Source organism: Marmota marmota, unplaced genomic scaffold, assembly GCF_001458135.2.
Source record: "Marmota marmota marmota unplaced genomic scaffold, marMar, whole genome shotgun sequence".
Taxonomy (NCBI): Eukaryota; Metazoa; Chordata; class Mammalia; order Rodentia; family Sciuridae; genus Marmota; species Marmota marmota.
In genome coordinates this window covers 23,966,400-23,987,629 of record NW_026000019.1, presented here as the reverse complement: position 1 = coordinate 23,987,629, position 21,230 = coordinate 23,966,400, and the positions used below count along the sequence as shown (strand labels likewise).

The 21,230-nt window shown below is 49.1% G+C and overlaps 1 protein-coding gene across 1 annotated transcript in view; it reads right to left on the bottom strand.

The window, feature by feature from the left end:
• Nucleotides 1-1,807: 1,807 nt before the first annotated feature.
• Aldh9a1 (aldehyde dehydrogenase 9 family member A1) overlaps nt 1,808-21,230 on the bottom strand; it is a 27,152-nt gene continuing 7,729 nt past the window's right edge. Inside the window, exons 4-13 of the mRNA XM_015491898.2 lie at nt 20,008-20,153; nt 17,465-17,594; nt 16,537-16,671; nt 14,751-14,947; nt 13,845-13,985; nt 10,917-11,105; nt 10,622-10,709; nt 6,354-6,495; nt 4,113-4,225; nt 1,808-2,470 (exon numbers count right to left, since the gene is read on the bottom strand). Coding sequence (XP_015347384.2) covers nt 2,376-2,470; nt 4,113-4,225; nt 6,354-6,495; nt 10,622-10,709; nt 10,917-11,105; nt 13,845-13,985; nt 14,751-14,947; nt 16,537-16,671; nt 17,465-17,594; nt 20,008-20,153 — 1,376 coding nt within the window. The 3' untranslated portion in view covers nt 1,808-2,375. The remainder of the gene's footprint in view (nt 2,471-4,112; nt 4,226-6,353; nt 6,496-10,621; nt 10,710-10,916; nt 11,106-13,844; nt 13,986-14,750; nt 14,948-16,536; nt 16,672-17,464; nt 17,595-20,007; nt 20,154-21,230) is intronic.

The window sequence follows — 21,230 nt, the reverse complement described above, 5'->3', positions numbered from 1 at the left end:
CACTAGGATCACAGGTGTGCACCACCACATCTGACCAACAAGGTGAATCTTTTATTTAGTCTAAATTTAAGTAGCTATATGTGGCTGGTGGCTACGTACTTGGAGAAAACAGCTCTTACACCAGCAGTCCTCAGCCTCTCAATTCACCTGGGAACATTTTAGGAATTCAGACTCCCAGATTAATTAAACTAGCATCTTGGTGTGTTTAGAGCTCTCTGGGCAATTCTAACATGCAAAGCTGAGAACCACTGTTCTAAAAGCACCATCTGGAGAACTCCGTGCTCCTTAGATCAGGTTCACACCCACGGGCCTGAGCCGGGACGGCAGAGTGCACATGTATGGGAGGAGCCCTGTGCTCAGGACACCCTGAGCAGCGCCCAGGTAAACGTGCAAGTTTCCTCTGATCCCAGGACAGGGCAGCTCTTGCCTTCAGTACTCTCAGTGTCCATAGGTGGCTGGTGCTGGTGCCTTCAGCAAAGGGCACAGACCTCTCCTGCGACCTGGCGCTTCCTCCCGTGACGCACATCACCCCCACGTGCAGCACGTGGGTGTCCTCACACTGCGTTGTTTATGGATATAACAAGGAAACAACCTGGATGTGGCTGGCAGAGATGCAGGTCTGTGAGGTGCTGGGACCGAACCCAGGGCCCTGCACTGCTAGGCACTCGCTGCGTCACTGCGCCGCACCCCCAAGCCACAGACGCAGTTTTCATGGGTTCAATCCACAGGTGTGAAGCCCATGAGTCTTCACTGGGTTGGAGGCTCGGCTCCGAGGGGCTGGCTGCACTGTCCTGGGCCCGTACCAAGGCAGCTGTCCCGGAGGAGAGCGTGGCTGGGAGGCAGAAGAGGAAGCGGCCAGATCCCCGGGTCCCTGAGAACACACCCCATGACCCAAGGACCTCTACCAGCCCCATCAACTGAAGTCCTGTGGCTTCCCTGGGGACCACATCTTTAACACATGCCCTCTGGGGGATGTTCCACATCCCAACCCTGGAGTCTCCGAGAGGCTCCGGAGGGAGGGCAGCCCCACCGACTCCTTGGTTTCCAGCAAGTGAGACCATTCTGAACTGACCGCCGGAGCTGAAAGGTGACATACTGGTGTTGCTTGAAGCCACTGCGTGTGTGGTAGCCTGTCACGGAAGACATGGGAACCAGGGAGGGGCACAGGAAGCACAAGGACTGGAGCCCACACCTGGCCTGCACCCATGCTCACTTAGGGCCCACCTGGGACCAAGACTTCTCCAACGGTTTCTACACCTCAAGGTCAGGTGTGGGCCTGTGCTGGCTGAGTGTGTTAAACAGAAGGGGCAGCAGCAAGCACCTGGGTGCTCAAACCTTGGCCCCCGCCCCACTGTTTCTCCATAGGACCATCAGGAACATGTGCCTTCCTGGGGGGTTCCTATTGCCTACGTTAAACAAGCATTCCAAGACACGGTGGGGGACCTCTGTGGCCTGGCAGGGTGTCCCGTGTGACCTCGGTGCAAACAGGACACGGTCAGGTCCAGCCCAGTGACGAGGACCTTTCCTTATCTCTGTCCCTATCTGTGATGCTATGCAGGCTGTCACTCATTACCTGTCTGGAAACAGAGAAGGGGGCAGGGAAGACGTGGCTGGAAGATCACCGGTCTCTCTCCAGGACATCTCTGTTCATGGGCAGCAGGGACGGATGGACTCACAGCGTGGGAGTGCCTCACAGCAGCTCCATCTGCCCCTGCGCTTCCCAAGAGCAGTCCCTGAGCCCTCTGCCTGAGCCCAGTGTCCCAGCGTCCCCCGGGAGGGGTGGCGTCCAAAGCAAAGCACAAGGACCAACAGCAGATGCACTTTAATTTCACTGTTGCGCTCCCGCCCACAAAGAGGGAGTGGAACCCCCCAACCCCCCAAGCTACCAGCCAAAGTCGGGTCCCCTCATCAGCAACTTCCTCGCTGGAATGACAGGACGAGACTAAAACCGTGAACATGCAGGTGTCGCCTCTGCTGACTCCACTGGGAGCCACCAGAACACGTTCTCCAGGCCAGAGAACCAACGTGCTCGCGGGCGGAGCACGGGGCGTCCCAGCCCCTCTGCCTGCTCTCTGGAAGTGTGCTGCTGGCTTTAAAGATCTCACAGAAATTTTCATTGAGGAAAATCAAAACCGTCTGGATTCGTGTCTAAGTGGCACTTGCAACACATTTTCGATTAGGAAGGTAACTGAAAGGTGAAGAATAAGGCACGACCACCCCCTTACCCTCAACGGCCCCAAGTCTGGACCTGGAATGGATCCAGGAGGCTGGGCACACTAGTGGCAGAATGCTCACCCTGGCTGGGAGGACCTGGTTCCACCCCAGCCCCGCCTTGTCCAGAGAGCCCCGCCCGCGGACGGCCTCACTGTGGCTGTTCAAAACGCAGTTTCCACATCGCCCATCTCCACGTACACGGTCTTGAGCTGTGAATAATATTCAATTGTCACCCGGCCGTTCTCTCTGCCAAACCCTGAAAGGAAGAGAAAGGGCCAGGATGAGCCAGCAGTGAGACTGTCTGAAAGGCCCCCACTGCCCAGAGCCAGGCCCTGCCCACCAGGCAGGGGACTCGGGATTTGAAGCCTGGGGCTGACGTCCTCAACCCACGGATCAGCCTTGGCTCTAGGACAGCAGTCAGGTCCACAGGTCTTTGGGGGTAAGGACAGGAAAATGCACAGGTCTGTTTCTCACCAATAAGAATCTTAATGCTGGGTGCCTACTATTCTGGGTAAAGGTCCAAAAATGTTCAGGTTTTTTATTAAGAAAACCTGCTAAAAATGTTAAAGCAGTCTCCACAACAATCAACCTGTTGTCTCAAAAGGTACTCATTTAAAACTTAACTCCATATAGCAGGTTTGTCAGCCTCTCGCAAGCCAAACCTCTAAGAGAACCCGCTGTCTGCACCCTGCCTGCTCCCACGGGGAAGGGCCCGCTGCTGATTCCTCTGAGGACTCGGAGTCGAAGACACCGCCCAGTCCCTCATGGATAAGGTCACTGTGTTCAGAGGACAGTACCCCATGCCCTAGATAGACAGGCAAGGACCAGGTCCCCCCAAAACCACATGCTTCCATGAGCGCCATTCACAGGATGCCACACACAAAGGTTCCGGCAAGTCCCAGCTATCCTGCATCCCGTGTCCTCGGAGCACATGGCTGGTGGGACCAGCACTGCTCAGCAGACCCTGCTACCTCCTCACTCCCACAGGCATGCCTGGGACAAAGAAAGCAAACCCTGGCCTAGGACCCCAGGGGCCTAAGTGGCAGACCCCGTGCAGATGTCCCGCACTGAGGTTCTGCATTCCTGGAACATCACTTGGCTCCTGCTTGCCCTTGCAGCTGGTGTTCAGACCTTCTGCTGTTCCTCGGGGACAACAGGGTCCAGGGGAGCACAATCAGGGAAAGCCAGGATGATACCACCAGAACACCAACAAGAGTCAGATCAACACCCAGCTGAGCAGAGTTCACGGGTTGCACGTTCACCAACGCCGTAGTGGCCGTGAACACTGCCAGAAACCAGGGCTCAGACTCTTAGAGTGGCACCTGGGCAAAACCTAAGCCCATTTTCAGTCTAAATGAAGAGGAGTGTGGGAATCAGTAGATGTTTACAGGCAGCAATTTCCAAAAGAAAGAAGCTCTAAGAAATGGCTACACTCCTGCAGCCTGAAACCCCATGACCCTGAGACCTCGGCATCTCTCAGGCGTAGGAGCCAGTCCACAGCCACGGAGCGGGACGAGAGTCACCATACCTGACTGCTGAATGGCCAAGGGAGAGGTTTTTGTAAACTTCCCGGGGTTTATTTCAGAGGCACTTGGCCTGAACCCACAGTGGGCAGAGCTGGTAAGGTAGCCCTGAAGGAGGGTTTAGCAACTGCAGACCACCAAGAAAAAGTAACTCTGCCCCGACGGCAAACCTTTCCGGGATGTGCATCAGCAGTCCACCAGCCGGCTGCACAGCAGAGCCTCCTGGAGATGCCTGGCCTCCAGAGATACAGTGCACTGGGGGGGCCAGGAGCCTCCATCCTGCCTCGCGATCTGCTCTCACGAGGCTGAGAGCCCCGGTCTGCAGAGGGGACGATGGCCCGCCTGAGCCAGTGCTTTGCACTCGCCAGCACCCACCTGACTTCTTGTAGCCCCCAAAGGGCAGCTCCACCGGGCTGACGTTGTAGTTGTTTATGAAGCAGGACCCCGCCTGAAGCTCAGCCACCACTCTGTGAGCCCGCTGGATGTCCCTACCAAGAAGAAGTGCTGGTTACTACAGTGTCCTGTGCTACGACTTTACAGGAAAAGTCAAACTGCTGGTTCTAAGGGCCCTAACGCCTTGCCAAATTTTTCTTTTTTCAAAATGTTTTAAAAACTTTTATCAACAAGGCAAAACAGGCAGAAGTTAAGAATTTAGTTTCATCCCAAAGACATCCACAAAGTAAACAGCAACACGGCTGCCAGAGCAATTCCACGAGAAAACCGTCTTCAACAAATGGTGCAGGAACTAGAGAGCCGCGAGCAGCACTCACACTCAGGGGCTCGGGCACAGGTCACAGACCTGACATCTGAGCAAACCCGGGAATAAACCTGCATGACCATGGGTCCCCCAAAGCCGCATGAATTGACACCAAGTTACAGACAAAATTGGCTTTGTCAAAATAAAGATTTGTGCTGCAAATAAGACTAACAAGAGAGTGAAAAGAGGGGCTGGGGTTGTGGCTCCGCGGTAGAGAGCTCGCTAGCACATGCGAGACCCTGGGTTCAATCCTCAGCACCACCTAAAAATAAATAAAACAAAGGTACTGTGTCCAACTGCAAAAAATAAATATTAAAAAAAAGAAAAGAAAGCGAAAAGAAAACCCACAGATATGCAAATCAAAACCACCAGACAGCTCTCCACACCGGGGTCGGTAAACTCAGGACAGACAACAAGGGCTGATGACGGTGTACAGAGCTGGGACCTTCGTGCATCCTCAGGGGAACGTAAAATGGTGCCTTCCCTCTGGAGAACAGGTTGGCTGTTCCTCAGAGAGCTGAACGTGAAGTTACCAGGGACAGGCACGTTCGCTACCAGGCGCACAGCCAAGAGAATGCACGTGCCCGCGCCAGCCAAGACGTGAGCAGCAGCATTTCCTAACAGCCCAAGGCTGTCACGGGAGTGGACGGGCTGTGCGAGGTCACGGAGCAGCAGCAGAAACAGCCCAACGCCTGTCAACAAACGAATACGCCAAAGGCGGCGAATCAGTACAATGGAATATCATTCAGGAGGGGAGAGGGGCAGCCAGCCCATATCAACACGCTTCATCACGCATGAAGCTTCAAACACTGAGGAACGGAAGAAGACAGTCCCAAAAGACATACGTCCTATGAGCCCATTTACACGGAATGTTTTCAGAACAGGCAAATCCACAGGACAGAAAGTGGATCAGCGTCACCAGGGTCTGGGGAGGACCTGGGGGGCGACTGCGAACCGGCAGGCAGCTCCTCCCGGGATGAAGACCACTGGGTGGTCGCGCACGCCGAGGGCACTGGGAGCCCGGGGAGTGGACGGGCTGTGCGAGGCCGCAGAGCAGCAGCAGCAGGCGGGGCCGGGCCTCCCCAGAGCTCAAGGGTCACTACTTCATGGGCCAAAAGGGAGCCTGGCTTTCCTTCCAGGCTCTGCCCACGAAGCCACCAAACGCTGAACACGGGTGTCAAGAGACAAGCAGCCCCTGTGTAAAGCAGCCTCAGAAAATGGCATTCTTACCGCCAAGGACAAATCATTTTCCCGTGTGTCACAGAAACCCACAGGAATCTTCACAGATCCCTGGCTCCCAATCTCCCTACCTCTGTCCCTGGGACTGGACTTCGTACAGATTACAAGCTCCTCCTGGGATGAAGATCACTTCATCACAAGATCACTCACGGTGGTCACACCGAAGAGCAGCCCAGGAACCCACAGCACAGAGACCCCAGGGGAGCTCCAGTGCGCTCCAGTTAGGAACTGCCAAGACACCAGAGACCGTGATCTTCAGGGCTACTGACCAGCAGTCACATGCACACGGCATTTAAATTCCTTTACAGGTATGTTTTCAAAAGCCACCTAACTGAATGCTTTAAACAGATCAGAACCCTAAAGGCCTTATTCAATGACAGACCAAAAAGACAGAATTTTCATCAACGAAGTCCAGAACTCAATTCACACCTGACAGCAGGGTCGCGGGCCTTCACAGCAAACCACTCAACACTGCTTTGGCATCTTCTGACTTAAACTGAAGCAAACAGAAAGTGCTGCCCGGTGAGGGCAGCGGGCAGCAACAGATTTAAGCAGGCTGCAGCCCCACCCTCCCCCCTCCCCCCTCTCCCCTCCACCCTGCCTGGGCGTCCTGCACACACCTCGTGAAGACGCCAGCTGCCAGTCCAAAGGTGGTGTCATTGGCTCGTTCCAGAACCTCAGCTTCAGTGTCGAAGGGCAGGATGGACATGACGGGTCCGAAGATCTCTTCCTTCACACAGGTCATGTCGTCTCGGCAATCAGCTGCAGACATTCACAACAAAGCCCGCGTCACCGGAGCCAGAGTCCACGGTCAACAGGAGAACACTCAGCGTGCACTGCCAGTGGACACAAACTGCAGCACCCTTTCCACCTGGCAACGTCACAAGACTCACCACGGACTCGCAGCCAGGTGTGATCCTAAGTCCACATTCTGTCACTCACCATAAGGAAATAGCTAATGAGGACGGCGCCCAGGCAAAGCCGACAATGCTAGCGACCCAGGAGGCTGAGGCAGGAAAGTTCAAGGCCAGCCTCAGAAACTTAGCAAGAACCTGTATCTAAGTGAAAAACAAAAAGTTGTAGACCAACTCTGGGTTCAATCCCCAGTACCAAAAAAAAAAAAAAACTCAGGAAGCAACAAACTAAGCATCTAAAATAGAGGAAATGATCCTAATGATTTAAAAAAAAAAAAAAAAAAAAAAAAAAAAACTTCATGAAAGTTTTTTGGTTTAGGGTTTTTTGTTTTTTGTTTTTTGGTACTGGGGACTTAACCCAGGGGTACTGAACCACTGAGCCACAACTCCAGTCCTTTTTTTTTTTTTTTAAATTTTGAAACAGGGTCTCAACCAAATTGCAAAGTTGCTCAGGCTGGCCTCAAACTTTCAATCCTCCTGCCTCAGCCTTTCAAATCCCTGGGAAGATGGGTGTGCACCCCTCCCAGAACACTTTTATGAAGCTTCTAAAAGCAAAGTATTTTTTGTTTTTGTGATGCTGGAGAGTGAGCACACACTTGGGCCTTGCACACACTAGGCACTACCCCTGAGCTACAGCCCCAGCCCTAAAAGCAAAGTCTCTGAAGAAAACTTAGTTGAGTAATGTCATGATAAAACACTCACTAAAAATGATCCAAATTTCTCTTAAAATGTTACACATAGTTGGGTGTAGTAGCTGGCACACACCTAGCTAAAAGGAGGGTGAGTTAGGAGGATCACAAGTTCAAGTCCAGTCTCAGCAACTTAGTGAGGCCCTAAATAATTTAGTGAGGTTCTGTCTTAAAATAAAAACGAAAGGGCTGGGGATGTGGCTCAAGCAGCAGCACGCTCGCCTGGCATGCACGGGGTGCTGGGTTCGATCCTCAGCACCACATAAAAACAAAATAATGATGTTGTGTCCATCGAAAAACTAAAAAATAAATAAATAAAAACTAAAAAGCGCTGGGGATGTAGCTCAGTGGTAAAGTGTCCCTAGCTCAGTCTCTAATGGCAAAAATAAATAACTAACTATACACATAAAAGGTTACATATTTTTTCACATCTTCTTAATGACTGTGATATAATTAGAATTAAAAACAATGTCATCAAAACCCAATATAAAAATATAAACTAGAAATAAATAATTGAGGAGGTGTTCACTTTACACAAAAATGCATTTAAGATCCTTTATGTGGCCCAGCACAGTGGCATTCACCTGGGATCCCAGTGACGTGGGAATCTGAGATAGGAAGACTGCAAGTTTGAGGCCAGCCTCAGCAACTTCAGAGGTTCTGTTTCAAAACAAAGAGGGCTGGGGATGTGGCTCAGTGGTTAAGCGCCCATGGGTTCAATTGCCAGGACCATAAAAAAAAAGAGAAAAGAAAAAAGAAGAAGCTTTACACGGCTAATTCCCTAAAGAGACCTGACTCACACTGGACATCTAAAATACGCACATCTAAAGAAGTTCCTGTACCGGATGTCAACTACTAAACCTGAACCCCGAGACTCAGCGGGGGGGCGCTCTCCCGCACTCACCTGCGACCGGTCCACCTGGCATAACCACCAGAGCGAGAACCGCTGGCTGAAAGGCTGTTATACCTGCAAAAAGGGCTCAGGGCAAACAGAGCTCAGGAGCCGCCTAGAAACACCAGCTTTCAGTCCCCAGGCCACTGTCCACAGATCTACAAAGACGGCTATCCCACAGCCTCTCAAGAGACAGGCTGCTGGGGCTGGGGATGTGGCTCAAGCGGTAGCGCGCTCGCCTGGCATGTGTGAGGCCTGGGTTCGATCCTCAGCACCACATACAAACAAAGATGTTGTGTCCGCCGAAAACTAAAAAATAAATTTTAAAATTCTCTCTCTAAAAAAAAAAAAAAAAAAAAAAAAAGAGACAGGCTGGACCCTTACACAGTACACTAGACACCTGAAAGTCACTCTGTACTCTGGGGACACCTGAACTATCCTCAAAGACACACGGCAAACACTGAGTCTGTATTTAAGGATAGTTTGTTAGGTTCTAACTCTTCAGAAACTAGTGGTCTGTTTACCATTGTTAGGGAAACCATTAGCCAGGACAGCCAAGGACTCAAGACAGTTAATTCATCACTCAATAGTCCCCGAAGATATTTTACCATCTTATACAGACTGACGTACAGCAGGGTGGTGGGCAGCGAGTTCTGTACTGGGAATCAAGAAAGAGGGTATGAAAAGGAGCTGCTGACATGTAAGGACTGGAGAGGCTTCTGCCTGAAACCTGTCACTCACCACGTGTCAGTCCCTCCACCCCTGGGGGGGGAATTGAAAGAGTGAGGCTCTGGAATGAACCATTCCCAAGGTCTGACGTACATAAACATGAGTGTGGGTCTATTAAAGGCAGATTCTAATTACCCTAAGTACATGTATGAAGACAGGAATGGTGTGAAAATACTTTGTGTACAACCAGTGACTTGAAAAATTGTGCTTAATATGTGTAATATGAAATGAATTGCATTCTGCCATCATATATAACAAATCAGAATAAATGAATAATTTTAAAAAATCAGTATGGATTATGCAATACCTGGATCCAACGCCCCAGAAATCATTTATTCCAAATGACTTTACTGCAAATTGTTCCCACAATCTCTGCCTTTTTAAATTTACTCAGGTAAATTTAACATAGCACACATTGATATTCTAATAAATGACTCTAGGCCCCATTGCAAAAAAAAAAAAAAAAAAAACAACGTAGATTCTAGGCCTCAGCCCCTGAAAGTGACATTTAGGGGTCCACAGCAAGAAACTGAAATCTGCTTTTTCAATGAGTTTTCCAAGTGACATTGATGCAGCAAACACAACCAGGCTTTCAGAGTCACTGGATAAGATCAAGAGCTTCCAGCTCCCTGCTCAAATATACGTTCTCCATAAAATATTCAGAAATGCACATTAAACAACCCAAATCACCTTTAATCCCAGCACGCAGAGAAATCTACCACTAATATAGTGGTATGCACAGTCCACTCCTTCTTTTGCCTCGGTAGACATTTTGCCTTTAACAGATTTGGGATAATCCATGCACACTACTATGGAACCTACACTTGTTATTTCATAGTGTCCAAGGCTTTCCTATTCGCTATTCACTTACTAATGCAAGCTGATCCGTGATATGCATGCAAGGTTTACAGCTTTTAAACATCAGTGATTCGGCCTATAGTAACGGTTAAAGGTTAAGCCACATCAAACATCAAGTATTAAAAACTGACACCACAGTCAACCTCGGGATGGTGAGGAATCAGCTTAGTTTATCAGATAAAGTGTAAGGAATTATACAACATGACTCAACCTCTACAGAGTTTTCTAAAGCCTAAACTTACATTTTCATAGGAGATCCTAACATATTGTAATGATAGAGACTGGCAGGAGCAGCGTTTAGAATAGCGGCTCCCTCTGAGGCAGGAGGAAAGAAGGGAGTTTCAGCAGGATGACCATATGGACTGGACAGTCAGGCCAAGAGGTTTTTAAGATTAAAAGGAGATGCTAATATTATTAAAGTTACATATTTTCAAAAAGATTAACACACCATCTGACATATTGGTTTCATTCACTGATGCTCTAAATTCAAATACTAAACAGTCTTCACTGAGGAAGTGAACTCATTGCCTAATTTTTCATCAAACATGCACTTCCATTTTGTTTCTCCGTTTCACCTTTTTGGACTCTGTATTTCCAGAACAGCAGGTGCCGCTCCAGGCAAACCAGGCGGAGGCTCCCCTGAGACCCCAGAGGGCTTGGCAGCAGCGCAGGGATCCACTCCTGCCCAGGTGGAGATACATGGCTTGCCAGCTCCTGCTCCACACCAGACACACAGCTTACAAATATGAGTTCCTCTCCATTCACTGTTTAAGTCAGACCATGTAAAAGCAAATGAGAAGACGTACTTAACACACAAGGTCTCATGTAATATCCATCTTTCAGTTTGGGATCCTTGGGTACATACGGATCTCCGCCACACAACACTCTGGCACCCTGCCCAAGGAGAGAAGAACGCACCTGGGTCATCCACAGGCACCCCTGGAGGCCGAAGCCACCCCCCACCAAGGAGCAGACGCAGCCAGCACCCCACCCCATCCCACGCCCACCCCGCAGTGCCACACTGATCAGGACACCCACAGCTCTGGACACAACCCAGAGAAGGGCACCCAGCCCCTCACCCACCAGCCTCCTCACTGTCACCTGCTGCTTAGCCGACTTAACAAACCCCAGGACCCGCTCCAGGTGTGGCCGGTTGATGAGCGGGCCCATCCTTGTATCTTCCAGAAGGGGATCTCCAATTTTTATCTTCTGGGTCTGTTCCACCACTTCTTCCGTGAATTTATCAAGAATTGCCCTTTGCACAAACACTCTTGTGCCATTGCAGCAAACCTAAGGGACAGGTGCAAGACAAAACGTGCGTAAGGGGGAAGGGCAAGCAAAAACCCCACAGCTTTAAACTTAAAAGAGGCACAACAAGTTTTTTAAAGGATATTTTCATCTCTAAAAATTGTCCCTGTGCTGAATAAGGACGGTATGTGTGACTGTGCTCACACCACTCTGCAAACACAAGTCTATTTTTATTCCGTTCATCTGAATTTCCTAAGTCCACTGCCGTCGTGCCCACGAGGCCTGGACCTCCTGCATTCTTCTCATGAGCAACCTGGCTGCGCATCTCAAGGAGGAAGGGACCAGGTGGCTTGGGAGGCTGAGGCAGGAGGATCACGAGTTCAAAGCCAGCCTCATCAACTTAGCAAGGCCCTGTCTCTAAAAACAGGGGAGAAGGGATATGGCTCAGTAGTTAAGCACCCCTGGGTTCAACCCCCAGTATCAAAAAAAGGGTGGGGTGGGGAGGATTGGCCAGTTAAGAAAGAACGAACAAACGAACAAATAAAAATACCAAATATTAGTCAGGATGTAGAGAAACTGAAAATGGGGACCCTGCTGGCGGGAACATGGGCTGGTACAGCCGCTGTGGAAAATGGGAGGGAGGCTCCTTCAGGAAGGACCACACAACACATGAATCCTCCTCCGGATTCACATCTGAGACTGAAGGCGGGACTTCTACAGATTGGACATGCGCACATCAGTGAAAAATTAGGCAATGAGTTCACTTCCTCAGTGAAGACTGTTTAGTATTTGAATTTAGAATTTGAATTTCTCACAACAGCCAGGAGATGGAAACGACCCAAGTCCCTCAGTTGAAGGCTGGAGGGACAACCTGGCGCATACACACCACGGAATACTATTTAGCCTGTTAAAGGGGAAGAAGTTCTGATACACAGTGCAACACAGATGAACCCTGGAGACACTTAAGTGAAACAAGCCACAAGTAAAAGAAGAAATACTGTACAGTCCTGTTTGTAAGGGACCTGGAACAGCCAGGTCACAGAGCAGCAACCAGGGAACAGAGTTGTTACCTAATGATTTCAGAATTTCCGTGTGGAGGGATGAGACAGCTCTGGAGATGGATGGGTGGCGGCGCTAACTGCACACAACATACATGTACTCAATGCCGCCGGGTACTCGAGAATGGTTCCAGTGGCAAACTCTGTTTGTTGTTGTTGTTGTTGTTTTTAGTTATACATGGGCACAATATCTTTATTTTGTTTATTTATTTTTATGTGGTGCTGAGGATCAAACCCAGGGTCTCACACATGAGAGGCGAGTGCTCTACCACTGAGCCACAACCCCAGCGCCTCTGTTATGTTTCACTGAAAAAAATAACAGTGTGTAAAGAACTCACACAAGCGCCCCAATAACCAAACAGCCCTGATTAGAAAGGGAGCAAAGGACCTGAACAGACATGTTTCCAAAGACATAAAACTGACGGGCAGGTATGTGAAAGGTGCTCGGCAGCCCTAGCTGCTGGGAAAAAGCAAATCAAACTCTCAGTGCCCTCGCCTGGCGCCTGTCAGGACGGCTACCGTCGGGAAGACAGAAGACAGGAGCGTGTTCAGGGACGTGGAGGAGGGGAGCCCCGCCCTCTCTCAGTGGACGTGACTTAGTGAGCCACTGTGGAAACAGTGTGGAGGCTCCTCCAAAACCTGCAGCACAGCCACGCGACCCCCCTGCGAGAATGTCCAAGAGCAAAGAGCTCTGCAGGCCAGAGCGCGGCGCCCACCAGCCCATCTGCAACCCCGAGCACCAAGACAAAGACACCATGGAGCAGGACACGGGGTGAAGCCAAGCCCTCGACCGTGATGCCCAGCGGAGGGCGAGCTGCACCTGCAGAGGGGCTGGCAGGGGGAGGCCCGCGGAGGGAAACCCCTCACCAGGCGTCAGCGAGAATCGGTGTTGGTGACAGTGCTGCGAGAGCCTGACGAGGACCGGTGGCTCAAGATGTCCCTAGGAGCTAGCTCCCCGAGGCACAGGCGAGGCTTCAGTGAGGGCCGCCCTGAGCGCAGGCTCATGGCCAGACCACGTCACACACCGTGCTATCCCCACCATAAGGGCACAAACTGACGCGAAGCTGATTAATAAGAACGTCAGACCTCCCCAAGGGAGGGACCTCTACAGAGCAAACGTCCAGGTCCCCAAAGACGATCACCTGAGGAGCTACTCCAGCAAAAAGAGATGAGACAGACGGCCGTGATCACTGCGCGTCACACAGAGGTAAACGACTGTCACGCCCAGGTCTGTGTACAATTTTAAAAAACAGTGGTAATTTGGAAGGAGGAAAAAGAAAAGCAGTCAACTGAATGCAGCACCATCTCTGAACCTTGAATGAGAAAATTTTTTTCCTTTGCTAAGAGCACATCAATCAAACGAATGGCAGAATTTTACTGATAACTACACATTAGTACCACCCTGTCAGGGTGAATCTTCTGATTTTACTAGGTGTGCTGTGCTTATATAAAATAAGGCCCTTGTTCTTAGGAACACTGAGGGGCATGGAGCTTAGGGGCCAGGGCCCACGACTTCCTCTCAAGTAGTTGGAGAAACTTAGTAAGTACGCGGAGGTACACACCCACGAGGAGCCATGAAGTTAGAGTGTTTACACTTCAGCGGCTCATGGGGAGTCTCTGTATTGTGTAGGCAACTCTCTTGTCTCAAAGGTCTTCAGGAGGAAGTAGAAGATGCTGCAGACGGAGCGGCTCCTCCCCAGCCTCCTCCAGTGACAGTACGCACCTGGCCTTGAGTGAGGAAGTTGGCCATCATCGCCCCCCTCACGGCATTCTCCAAGTCGCAATCGGAGAAGATGATGAGTGGAGATTTGCCCCCAAGTTCCAAGGTCACAGGTTTGATCCCTTTAGCTGACAGTTCCATGATCTTGGAAAAGAAAGACAGAGCATTCAGAAGTAGGACTCAATCAGACTGCACTCTACAGAGCTCAGCCTGAATCAACAAAGCCGTCCTGACTACACAACCCGCAGCCTCTTTCTCCTCAATATACGGTGCCCTTGGCCTATTTACAATTTTCTTTTCCAGAGCCAGGTGTGATGGCATGTGCCTATAAGCCTAGCTGAGGCAGGAGGATTACAAATTTGAGGCCAGCCTCAGCAACTTAGCAAGGTCCTGTCTCAAAATTATAAAAAGGGGTGGGAGGTAGCTCAGTGGGAGCGTGCCCCTGGGTTCAACCCCAGTACTATAAAATACCTAGCTGATTAAAATATTCTCTTCCAGAAAACTGGAGAGAATCCACAGAGGCCCCCTGAAACTCTGAGGGCTTTCCCTGAGACCACTACAGTCAGAATGGCCGCGTGACTGCCACAGTGTTGAGGCCACAAGCCCAGAACGCAAACTCAGGTCACAACGACAGATGTGAAATACCAGGGAAAACACCCTTCCTCTGTGGGAGGCACAAGGCCACCAGGCCTGCCCCGAGACACATCACCTCCCCAGGCAGGAGCAGGGGCTGCACCCACCTGCCTAACCAGGACCCCACGTGAGCGAGCTCCCCTCCACACTCCTACGGGGAACTCCAGAGCTTGGCCCCAAGGAACCCCCTGCCCCTTCCAACTGGTTAGGTAGAAGCCAAAGAGAGTCCCATACAGTCCGGGCAGGCTCTCCGGCCACGTCCAGAAGCCACCTCACCTTCACACCAGTGGGCACGCTTCCAGTGAAGGAGACCTTGGCCACATCGGGATGCTGACACAGAAACTGGCCCGTGGCGGCCCCTCCCTGCACCACATTGAAGAGCCCAGGAGGCACGCCAGCCTCCACATAGATCTCAGCCAGGAGCAGGGCGGAAACGGGTGTGAAGGGAGACGGTTTAAAGACCATAGCATTACCTGTGTGAACCCAAAACACAAAGACTCGAGACCTGGTCTCTACGAAACCAGAATAATCCCAGTGTTTCCTGTCCCCCCTCAGATCCCACAATTGCTGTTTTAATAGACATACCTTGTCCTTCATTTTGGCTTCTATCATTAAACACACCTGAAAACACACCTGCCCAGTCGGCTGTGCACATAATGATCCCATTAATACCCTCAGCAGCACCAAGAGGTAGGTACGGTTAGTCCCATTTTATAAAAGCTGACGCTGAAGACCTGCAGGGTTCAGGCTAGAGTCCCCAGAGCTGCTGGCTTGATTCTGACATTCTTTCTCCTCTCCTCTATCACACTGTCTCTCAAAATAGGAGTATGGACTCCTATAATCCTGTAATCCCAGCAGCTTGGGAGGCTGAAGCAGGAGGATCGAAAGTTTAAGGCCAGCCCAGCAATTTAGCAAGGCTCTAAGCAACTTAGCAAGACCATGTCTCTAAAAAATAAATAAAAAGGGCTGGGGATGTGGCTCAATGGTGGTTAAGTACCACTAAAGAGAATCCACTAAAACAAAGAGCACCCATGGCAACAGGACACGAGAAACTCTTCAACGTGGCATCCTAACAGGTTTTTAACACTGGATTTTAAGTTAAACAAACGTTTTCCCTACAGACTCTTTATTTTTATATAGCACAAGGAAACTGCTTCTTCTAGTCACTTGGCCACCTACTTGGCCACTGGACCTCTTCCATCATTTCTCTCAAGACCCTTAAAGAAGGGGCTTTGCCTTCTGTTCCCAAATCGAGTCACACGCCTGCTACTGTCAGGAGCTGCCACATAAGAACCAAGTGCCCCTTAGCTCTAAGCAATGAATGAGTGTGGAGATGTGGCAAGCCAGCAAAGGGCTGTGTGTGTGTGTGCACTATGAGCACTGAGCTCACAGGGTGGACTGAACCAACGCTGGCCCTCTGTTTGGGAGGGGACGTATGTGTCTTTTTGTGTCATTTTGCTAGCTCTGCCTATGATCCCCACACAGCACGAGATGGGCGTGGCCTTCCTGGATGTCAGTCACCTGCTGACTGCAGACATCAGAAGCTAGACTCAGCCCCCTGAAACCTGACCCCCTGCCTCATCTGAATGGCTTCTCCCCAATAAAAGGGTTCAGCACCTGCTCCTCACTCTTTATTGCCTGCCTTGCCCCCCTTGTGGGAGCTGTGGCTGATGAGTGGTCACTGAACCCAAAGAAAAGGTTCTTTCTGTGTCTGTGTCTTTATTTAGTCCCCAAATTCACTTGGAGTGACCCTGACCAGTCTAGTTGTGTGATGCGACATGCTAGAAATTCTTATCCAGAAAAGACAAATCTAATTCGATTGAAGAGCAAAAATCAGGTTTCTTTCTTCCCATATACAAAAATTAGCTGGGCAAATAAAAAATGGGACCTCGTAGATGTGATCCAGTGTGGGACCTGAACATCAGCTTCCTGGGGGCCAGGCAGGGCAGGTGGGGACACGTCCTCTGAGGCTGCTGTGCTCTGAATTGTGCGAATGTGGAGAGGTGAGGGGGAGAGGATGGGGGGAATGGACGCTCCTGGTGCAGGACCAAGTGCTTCTTACCGCAGGCCAAAGCAGGAGCAGACTTCCAACAGGCGATCTGAAAGGGGTAGTTCCAGGCTCCTATCCCCACACATACCCCAAGTGGCTCTCTTCTGGTATAACCAAAGGATCCTCCTGGGAGCTGGACGTGTTCACCTAAGGGGAAGGCAGAGGTCAGAGAGGAATGCAGGCCGTGCTGCCAAGCTTCACCAACAGCACCCCCAGTGCCTGCTCTGCCCACACTCCAGGCAGGCCAGCCTCCTTCTGCCCCAAGACACTGCTCACCGTGCCCACTCTTTCTCTCTTTGTTTTTTTGTTGTTGTTGGGGGTGGGGGGAGTTGGACCCAGGGCCTGGCACATGCTAGGGTAGTGCTCTACCACTGAGCTACAGGCCCGGGTTTTTTATAAAATTTTATTTTAAGACAGGGTCTCACCAGGTTGCCTAGGCTGGCATCAAGCTCACAACATGCACTCATCCTACTTAATCCTCTAAAAATTCCTCTACCAAGATACCTTTGATGAAATAAAATGGTAATGTGAGAAGCTTGGAATAGGGGAGAGTCTGAGGACCCAAACACCTCAGACTGTGGCTCCCCATGCTCAGGTGGGCCTTACCAACTGCCCAATATGAATTGTTGCCAACTTCATAACTTGTCAGAGAGTTTTTTGCTAAACAGGTGACACTGGTAAATATGACAAGCTAACGTTTACAAAAATTGTTTTTCCTGCAACCTGGTGCAAAGCTCAAGCACCATGCCAGACACTTTACTTGCCGAATGTCATCTAATCCTAAAGACAACCCAAGAAGTGGAGATTACAGCTCCAGCTCTGATAAGGAAAACCAGTAAACCTACCCCCTCCCCGTCCCAGAGAATACTGTGAACCCCGGACTTCAGCTCTGACCTAGCTTAACTCAAAACCTCTGCTCTACTGCCCTTTGTTAGCTTACCAGCCAGGGACCCAGCCAAGCCCGCAAAGTACTCCAGGCACTGCCAGCAAGATGCCACATCCAAGCGGGCCTCAAAGATGGACTTGCCATTGTTGATGGTCTCCACAATGGCAATGTCATCCGTTCGCTCCTGAGGGCACAACACAAGAGGAACCTTAAGACACGTACATCTGGATGCACTCAGGGCCTACACGACATACACTACTCGGTTTTTTAAAATAGCAACAGCTTTCACTTTAAATGAAAATGAAAGGAATGGCCCCGTGGCATTTGGCAGAGAGATGCTTCCTGCCCTCCTCTCCAGTTCACCAAGCAACAGACCCTTAAGCCCACAACCTCTTTACAAGCTCAGTCGAAAAACAGTTTCATGAAGAGTGATGCTACGTTTCTGTGTCTTCATGTGTGCATATGTGGGCCTGAGCATACAGTGAGAGAGAACAGTCCTTAGGGAAATGTACAAAAAGAAAAGGCATTATTCCCAGAGTAGATTTCAGAGCAAAAGATATTACTAGATACTATTTAGGACTAATAGAAATCATTTTAATTCCAATTCTTTTTTTTTTTTTTTGGTACCAGGAATTGAACCCAGGGGCACTTAACCACCAATCCACATCCCCTGTCCTTTATTTATATTTTATTAGAGACAGGGTCTCACCCAGTTGCTTTGGGCCTTGCTAAATTGCTGAGACTGGCTTTGAACTTGTGATCCTCCTGCCTCAGCCTCCCAAGCTGCTAGAATTATAGGCTTTTTTTTAATGTTTATTTTTTAGCTTCAGGTGGACACAATATCTTTATTTTACACTTATGTGGTGTTGAGGATCGAACCCAATGCCTTGTGCATGCTAGGCGAGCGCTCTACCACTGAGCCACACCCCAGCCCCTACAGACATTTTCAAGAAGACATAACCACGTATGTTCATGAATTGTTAAAAAGAAAAAAAGGACAAACTAAAATAATTATCAGCTTAGAATGATGAAATTAAATTCTTTTTTTTAAAATATTTTTTCAGTTGTAGTTAACACAATATCTTTATTATTTATTTTTATGTGGTGCTGAGGATCGAGCCCAGGGCCTTGCACGTGCTAGGTGAGCACTCTACCACTGAGCCACAACCCCAGCCCCAAATTAAATTCTTAACAAAAGGAATTTTTTTTTGTCAAGAAAAAGTTCTCCATGACTGTTTTGACATTTCTGCATGGTCCAGGCTTCTGTGCCAAGAACTCGGGCAGGTGGTGTGAACGGCAAAGGCTTGGGAGGCAGAGGCCACGTCTCTGTCAGGCAGAGAACTCTGGAGCAATATGGACACACAAAGCTCTCCGCTGCATGCTCCTGGTGACATGCGCTTACATTTCAGGGTAAAAATCTCAGTGACCCTTCCCTCTGAACCCCAAAAATGGGCTTACCGATAATCTCTCTCCAGAGGACAGGAAGGGCAAGATGTGCCAGCAGCCCAAGACAGGCTGTCTCAATAGGTTTAGGGTTCCCCTGGGGTACAACCCATGTACAAATGGACAGGCATCACCTGAGGGGAGGAGCCTTGGAAAGCCGCGCTCAAGTCGGCTCTGCCTGCTACACTGTGCTCTGACACACCATCTTCTTCTCCGACCCCAGAGCCTCATGTGTTGTCACAAATGCATACACACTCTTGCAAGTAGGGCAACTCTCAAACCCTGTTACTTAACACATTTAGACCAAGCTGGGTGTAGTACACCTATCTGGGGCAAAATAAGAAAGAAAAAAAAAAAAATCAATTTCTTCCCAATTACTTAGTGGGCTAAGGCAGGAGGATCACAAGTTTAAGGCTAGCCTCCATAACTTAGTGAGGCCCTAGGCAACTTAGTGAGAATCTGCTTGCTCCTCAATCCAATCCCCAGTATCCCCCCCAAAAAAGAAGAATCCCCACAGTCCTACTACTCGGCTATGCATGACCCATATTTCAATGTGTACTCTTCTGAATTTTACAACTTTACTTGATGAATACCCATTAGTTTCCATTTATAAGATTCTAAGAATTTATGTGGTCTTTTTTTCTTTTCTCTTTTTTTTTTTTAAAGGGAGCATGTATGAATCTATTACATCTTTCCAGGCAATTAAAAACTAAAAAAGGAAGATACAATTAAGTATTAGAAGAAAAAATATAAAAAGGAACTAACATACAAAATGCATTAAAAAAAAAAAAAAAGAGACAAGCCACATAAAGTACATTATAATTCAAAACAAATACAGAAAAGAAAATCTGCCAAGGGAGATGGCCAAAAGCCAAGATCCAGTAAGAAATGAAAGCTTGTTTTTCATACCAAAGGGAACACGTGGCAATGTTTTTCCACTTCAACAAACATTATATAACCTGGAGCTGTAGACGTGGGAGAGCTTGTGTCAGGCCCAGGCTTCAATCCCAGCACCAAAAGAAAAGTCAAACCTAATGTTGCACCAAATTTAACTACAAAGAACCCTTGGAGCAATATGTGAGGAGCCTTCTGGAGAGGAATATATTAATACACACCTTTATTATCTTGGCAGAGGGGAATATATTAATACACACCCTTATTATCTTGGCAGCCTCCAAGAGGATTCGGCACCGCTCCAAGCCAGATTTCGTACTCCATAGTTTAAAAGCAGCCTTTGCATTTTGAACAGCCAAATCTACTTCCTTTTCACCAGAACATGTGAAAGTAGCTATTATCCGGCCTATAAAAAGGGGGAAAGTCAGCTTTATCTCAAATTGTTGCAACATATTTAAATAAAATTGTGTATTAATGTGTTTTTCGGGATCCCCTTCCTGTTTTTAAGTATGGTCTGATTTAGTGACCACTGTTATGCAAGTAGTTTTTTTTTTTTTTTTGGTAGTCATTGACCCCTTTGGAATCTAATAAAAGTTGCAGACCTCTCTCCAGAAAAAAAGCACTTAACCACATTTCAGACTGAGAAAGATCATGTCCCGTGTTGTAAACTAACCATGTTTGGGCTGATAACCCCTGTCCTGTATTCAGAGTTGAGTTCACTAACATTAACTTTCTAAAAAATCAGTACAACACTCCTTACTACTTCTCACAATGGGGGCGGGGGGGGGGGAGTTGTAGCTCAAGGGTAGAGCTCTTGCCTAGCACATGTGAGGCACTAGGTTCCATCCTCAGCACAACACAAAATTAAATAATTTTTAAAAAATAAGAATCTCAGGGTCTTGAGAAATCAGAATCGAAAGGAATCAGTCTTCTGGATGTAAACTCTTTCAAATCCCTTTCTATTCTCTAACTCAGTCATACCACTGACACTGGATAAATATGGGTAATAAGCAGCAATATCAGAAAAAGACATTACTAAAAGCAAGAAATGTTTTTCCCCAAAAAGAAAACAGTCTTTCTTACCCCAACTTTATTCCCTATCCCTACCTGGGGCAAAATACGAAAAAAAAAAAAAATCAATTTCTTTAGACCCACAGCCCAAGGATTGTAACCAAATCCAACTAAATCAACAAAAATTCTTTAAGAATAGCAACTCAACATTTCCTTTTCACAAGAATTCCTGGGGACTCCGCTTTTTCCGGAGATAGTAAAGCCTGCAATGTCTGTAACACACTTGAGCAGCTGTCCGGCAAAGGCAGCGAGGCAGACTGCAGGTAGATAAGGTCCCAGAGCCTTGTTCGTCCCCTCTCCGGGCCCGAGGGGCGGAGCCATGCTCCCGCCCAGCCGAGGCCAGCGGCGCTCCGCGGCCCTCCCTGTCCCTCCCAGTCCCCGGGGGGCCGAGCTACCTCAACGCCCAGCCCCT